The sequence below is a fragment of the Bufo bufo genome, chromosome 2 (genome assembly GCF_905171765.1).
Source record: "Bufo bufo chromosome 2, aBufBuf1.1, whole genome shotgun sequence".
Taxonomy (NCBI): domain Eukaryota; kingdom Metazoa; phylum Chordata; class Amphibia; order Anura; family Bufonidae; genus Bufo; species Bufo bufo.
The window spans coordinates 740,002,421-740,008,767 of NC_053390.1; the positions used below are offsets into that span (position 1 = coordinate 740,002,421).

General features: G+C 44.3%; 1 protein-coding gene across 1 annotated transcript; it reads right to left on the reverse strand.

Moving 5' to 3' along the window:
- Positions 1-578: 578 nt before the first annotated feature.
- LOC120991033 lies at positions 579-3,194 on the reverse strand. Its single transcript, XM_040419924.1, has 10 exons — positions 3,050-3,194; positions 2,893-2,967; positions 2,681-2,764; positions 2,387-2,407; positions 1,978-1,992; positions 1,801-1,884; positions 1,564-1,611; positions 1,169-1,243; positions 881-997; positions 579-586 (listed from the first exon to the last, which is right to left on the reverse strand). Exons 1-10 carry the CDS (start codon positions 3,192-3,194, stop codon positions 579-581), a joined length of 672 nt encoding a protein of 223 aa, XP_040275858.1.
- Positions 3,195-6,347: the final 3,153 nt, after the last annotated feature.

Genomic DNA, 6,347 nt, shown 5'->3' on the forward strand with positions numbered 1-6,347 from the left:
AGGCGCTGTGATGTCAAGCACATCAGGAAGTGTAGGGCGAGGATGGTATTTTTTTGTCGCCTGTTCCGATTCGCTGATAACTAAATGAAGAAAACAATTACATTAATAGTTAATTCCATGAAGAGAACGATAATGACATTGTAGTGTATCTTATACATGAAAGAACATGAAATATATGTCAGAATATCAGAATCGTCTGCATCATGGAGGCTCAGAAGCACTGTCAAAACCAAAAGTGGCTCCAAAATACAGAATAGGCTAAAATCTTTCCATTATAGGTTTTTTCCTTACAAATACTAATGTAAAATAGCCCCACATTATAGGTGACAATTCAGATTTTCAGAACTAGATCCTTTCTCACTAATTATCACCCACAAGTAGATATGAATCCCGCGTATCTAAGAAATACCACTCAGCATAGTGCCAGTAATAATATGTCCTTACCTGCCACGTTATAGGTGATCTTACTCACTGGCACCTCAGAGTCCAGGATGGTGGTACACGTGTACCGTCCGGAGTCCCCCATCTGTACGCCCTTGATCACAAGATAGGGCTCCCGGGTGATTTTGGGATTGTGTTCACGAGGCTATAGAAAAAATATGGAGAATTATCAGAGCCTCAGATATCACAACTATTTATAATATAATATATGTAATTTACATAGTCATATCATTAGGACAAAAATTTAGAAAATTGCTGATGATAATTTGCTGACATGACAGAAAGTCTGATTTTAGACCATATTGAGCAGCCTGGTGATGATATTGGGTGAAAGGACTTTCTGCTAAGTGGTTTTTGAGTAATGAAAGGAATACGTTTGGGAAGCGCTGCCTTAACATTATAATCGTATAACTCAAACTGAACAATCTCCCAATTTTACCCTGCATTGTACTTACCAGGGTGAACACGTTGTTATAGGTGTCCTCCAGCCTTGCGTACCATTCAAAAGTACAGTCCAGAATTAGTTCTTCATATTCTGGGATTTTTATATTTATCTCTAGAAAAACAGGAAAATAAAAGAAGATATTATAGAAGTAATTGTGTAGATATTCTGTCCTACATTTAGGGGTTGTCTCAATAACACGTCTCCTTCTATAAGAACTAATAGGAAATACGGCCATCATAGAGGAGACTGATAGTAACTGGTTATATTCTGCTATCTCCTCACCTCCACAGTTTACAGTCTCTGCCAGGTGAGACTTGTGATCTTTACATGGAGAGCAGGACCGTCCAGTTTTCAGATCTGAGAAAAGAAGAAAGAAATGAAATGTGAGCCGAGCATTAAAGACACTTATAATATTAGAATAAATATGATAATCATGTGCTGGTATCTATCACCCCTCTGTCACCTGCACATGGACAGGATACTGTACAGGCTGCCACAAATCACCCTTCTAGCCTGCTTATGGACTGAATCATATTAATGTAAATATCCTCCTGCTTTGGGAAGTCTGGTGTATACCAGTGAATGGTATATTTAGTGTACGGTGAGGATTTGGGGTCCTATATATTTACTAATGTACTATATGAATGTAGATATAAGAATAGAAACTTCTACTTTACCGAAACATCTGTTGGAGGTGCACAGGCAGCTGCATCTCTCCAAGTAGTCTGTGAAAAGAGGAGACATCATATAATAGTCAGCGAGTGCTGTGTAAAGTGCCTATGTAGTGCTGCTCACCTCTGTATAATAGGCACAGTACCCACAGTTTACACACACTAGTGGGAAAGGTCCATTGGCATGCATTATATAGTGTAATTCTAGTTACTCTGGCCTATGATAAAAATCTTATACTGTACCTTGATTTTTTGGAGGGCCCCCGGCGCAGACAACCTTCTCCTCGGCGCAGGTCTGACAGTTGATGTAGGTTTGCACCATTAATCCTGGGGAAATGCACTTGTGTTATAACCGTCCAATCTTATAGATGATAATAATAATAATGACAAGAAGCTGAATCTGGTATAAAATGTACTTACCACAGCTGTCTGCACCTGAGGAATGGAGAAGAAAGAAGACATTACTGACCGTTCTCATTGTCAGACTCAGAAACCTCTAATCTCTGGGTCTCCTTATTATTACATGATGTCAGTGCCTCTGTGTTCGTCACTTTGTTTTCTAGATTTCCATTGACAGAAATCTCTGAGCCGCCCCAGAACGGTCCCGGCCTCTATAGAACGCAGCAGCTCCTAGTGCAAACATTCCTGGCAGCCAATCAGGTGCTGGCTTTCATATGTCCAGTACAGGGTAGGAGATAACAGCAGTGATCTGATTGGTGGCTGTGGGGATCTCTAGTTTGGGTCTACATTACTATTACTACAAGAGGCCTGTGTGTGTAATACATTTATATGTCATATTATAGCAGGTGTTATATCTAGAAGAACTCACCTTGTTTATTTGGACACCTCCCTAAAAGTGAGAAATGAAGAAAAGCAGAATTACTAATAGAGAACAATAGAGAACAGAAATCCCCTGTATATGAGGGCTCTATCTATAACCCTGCAATAATACAAAAGAAAACTGCACGCATAGCAATTCCCAGTATAGAACATTTTATTACAATCGCTCCCTCCTGTCACTAGGCTGTAGGGAAAGGAAAACAAGTTGAAAACATCCTCTCTGACAACCTACCAGACACGTAGAAGATAAGTACAATGGTAGACAGAAGAAGATTCCACTTACGTTGGTTTGAGTCCTGGACGATAACCTTGAGCTTTTCTTTGAGTCGCTGGAAATGGAGTCCAATGATGTGAAGAAGCTGGATCTCTAAGATATATAAAGAGGAGAAGAATGAGAGTCCGATCCCCTCATCTATCAGTCTGAGCCCCCAACACACTAATTCCTATTAATAAGAGAAGTAGAATTTCCACCTACGTATAAAATATTGTACTTACCCTTAAAATCTATATCCTGGATGACGTCCACAGATTTTTTATATTCAGACGCAATTTCAGATATAGCATATTTATCTGGAAGGAAAATAATGGTACAATAATTATCTATCTATCTATAGATTATATGAAATGGAGATAATAGTAATAATATAAGTACCCAGTATGCCGACTTCATCCTCAAGGTAGTTCAGGACTTTTTTCTCGGTGACTTTGGCAAACCGCTTGATGTTGACATAGGCTTCTATTGAGTCAATGTCATCGACTTGGCTTTTGATAAAGGTGTTGAATTCTTCCATAGCCATTTTCCCTCTGGAGTCGCATGGTATGCAACAGAGAGACTGTCCGATGAAGACAGATGTTACGAGCAGTAGAAGCCACATGGTCTGGATAGAACCAGACATCTTTAGTAAAATCGCTTCCTGTAGCAAATAATCACTAAGGACGCAAGAGAGCAGAACTATGTCCCACTGAGAAGACAACAGCACTGCACAGGTTATAGCATCAGGCGCCGGTTAAGAGACAATGTCTTTATGACATCATCAGAATATGCAAATGAGGCTCTGAAACAAGCAATTGGATTGGTGGAAAATGGGATTATGACATCATATGCAAATAATTCTCTGGAACGTGAGATGTTTGAGGGAGTAAATAAGTATGTTCACTTAAAAAACATTTTTTTTAAGCCACAACTAATACATATCATGACATTCTTTACAGAATATACATATCAGGCATGGGTAACAGAACATGTACCACCCGTATATTCCACTGTATGATGTTATCGGAATTTGAAAATGAGGCTCTGAAACACAAATGTTATTGGATTGGTGGAAAATGTAATTGTGTCATCATTATATGAAATATGCAAGTTATGTTCTGCTAGTGTTGGACAATATACCGGTATCCACAATATAATGCAGTATTAAAAAACGGCAATATGACGATATCATCGTTTCTTAAGTATCGTGGTATTTAATGACATCATAGGGGTGGCCGCTTCCATTATAGGTAGGTATGGAAGACCTATAATGAAAGCTGGTGGTTAAGGACTGACTCACGTGGTCTTCTCTTAATCTTGAGGCTGGCAAACGTCAGAACGTAGCTGTCTGTGTCACAGCGACATCACCTAGCATATGGGCGCCGCGGCTGACTTCACAGCAACTGCCAGTGCGGAGCTAGGCTGATGCTCTGCCTCACTCCTGTGTCCTGCTGCCAGGCTGCTGAGTGGGGCCATCATCTGTCAGTCAATGCCAGGGGCCTTCTAGCTGCTGCCCTCAGCTTCAGCCTGCCTCACTTGTCCACCCAGGCCCTCAGCTGCCCTGGACTGATGGTGGTACATGCTGCCCAAGTAATATACTGTATATTCAGGGGCGTAGCTAGAAATGACTGGGCCCCATAGCAAAAAAGAAATTATGGGCCCCCTCCCGGATCTCCCACCCCCACATACCTCTCAGACCTCGCTGCCACATCCGCAGGTCCTCATGCACTTACGACGGTTACGTGTAGGACTGAGCACAGACAGTTGGTCACTGGCAACGCATTTGTGCCAGTGTAGGAAATGTATGACTCTAAATGTCTGTGTATTTAAGTAGGACTAGTCAGAACTGACACCCAGACTGCAGGACCACTCCAGGGGTCAAGTCCTGAGAAAAAAGTGTGGGAACTCCCTCAAGATCCACTGCCACCCCTCCCCCCTCAGAAAATTCAGTGCAACATAAAACATAAACAAAAACTGGAATTTGCACTATACTGTATGTCTGTTCAGACATAATTCGTCTCTTTCATATTATAAGCTCCCCTTATATATAATTTACTTACAGTTCTAAAGACTCAGGGGTGCTGACAGGCTTGGCCTCAGGGGTGCTGGCAGGCTTGGCCTCAGGGGTGCTGGCAGGCTTGGCCTCAGGGGTGCTGGCTTGGCCTCAGGGTTGCTTTGCAGGCTTGGCCTGAGGGGTGCTGGCTGGCTTGGCCTGAGGGGTGCTGGCTGGCTTGGCCGGGCAGAAGGATTGTGGGAGACTGTGAGGCCTTTTTTCTCCAAGCTGCTCCGGAAAAAAAATATTTTTCATTATACCTCAGGTCAGACCACCAATCAGACCCCCAATGTTAATCAGACCTCAGCTAACAGCCCCAATAAGATCCCCAATGCTAATAAGACTCCAATAAGACCTCAGATAACACCTCAGCTCAGACCCCAATATGAATGACCCCCAATCAGACCTCAGATAAGAGCCCCATGCCTTATAGCAGCCCCCAGTAGCCTTATAGCAGCCCCCAGTAGCCTCATAGCAGCCCCCAGTAGCCTCTCAATCAGCCCCCAGTGCCTCTCAATCAGCCCCCAGTGCCTCTCACCAGCCCCCAGTGCGCCCCCCCCAGTATTATAATCATTGGTGGGCAGTGCAAGCCCTCCCCCCAGTAATCAAATCATCGGTGGGCAGTGCGCCCCCCCCAGTATTATAATCATTGGTGGGCAGTGCAAGCCCTCCCCCCCCAGTATTATATTCATTGTGGGCAGTGCGCCCTCCCCCACCCCCACCCCCCCCAACATTGGTGGCAGCGGCAGTTCCAATCGGAGTCCCAGCAGTGTAATGCTGGGGCTCCGATCGGTTACCATGGCAGCCAGGACGCTACTGAAGTCCTGGCTGCCATGGTCAGTTAGTCAGCAGAATACTTACATGCGCGGTGGCCGCCGGGCGCTCCTTCTTCTTGTAACTTACAGGTCTGTGCGGCGCATTGCTTATGCTTATAGCAATGCACCGCACAGACCTGTGATGAGTTACAAGAAGGAGAAGCGCCCGGCGGCGACAGCGCATGTAAGTATGCTGCAGAGTAACTGGCCATGGCAGCCAGGATTTCAGTAGTGTCTTGGCTGACATTACACTGCTGGGACTCCGATCGGAACTGCCGCTGCAACCAATGATGGGGGGGGGGGAATCGGGGAGGGGGTAAGGCCGCATACTCAGCAGGCGGACCGGGCCCAGTGGCGCTGCTATAGCGATGCTGCCTGCTGCCACATCTATCTCTCCTGGAGGGGGCCCCATGGGCCCCTCTGACTTAGGGGCCCGGTCGCAATTGCGACCCCTATAGTTACGCCACTGTGTATATTATGTATATGTACTGCAATGTGATGTTCCAATATCTGCACTGTATACTCGTGCATCACATTACTAGTACATCACATAACATGTTACATGTTATATATTACACATATAAGGCCACTGCATTTGCAGATATTGATGAGCTATATTCATGATGGGTCATCAATATCAGATCGGTGGGGGTCTGAATCTGATTAGCTGATTCATGCAGCCACTGCTCCAGAAATTATACTGTGTACGGAGCACAGCTCTGTGTATGGTATAGCGGCCATGCATTTGCACTGAAGCTCAACTCCTATTTAAGGGAATGACAGCTGAATGTCATGGATGAGATTTGCAGATAGCTGGAACTTATAAATA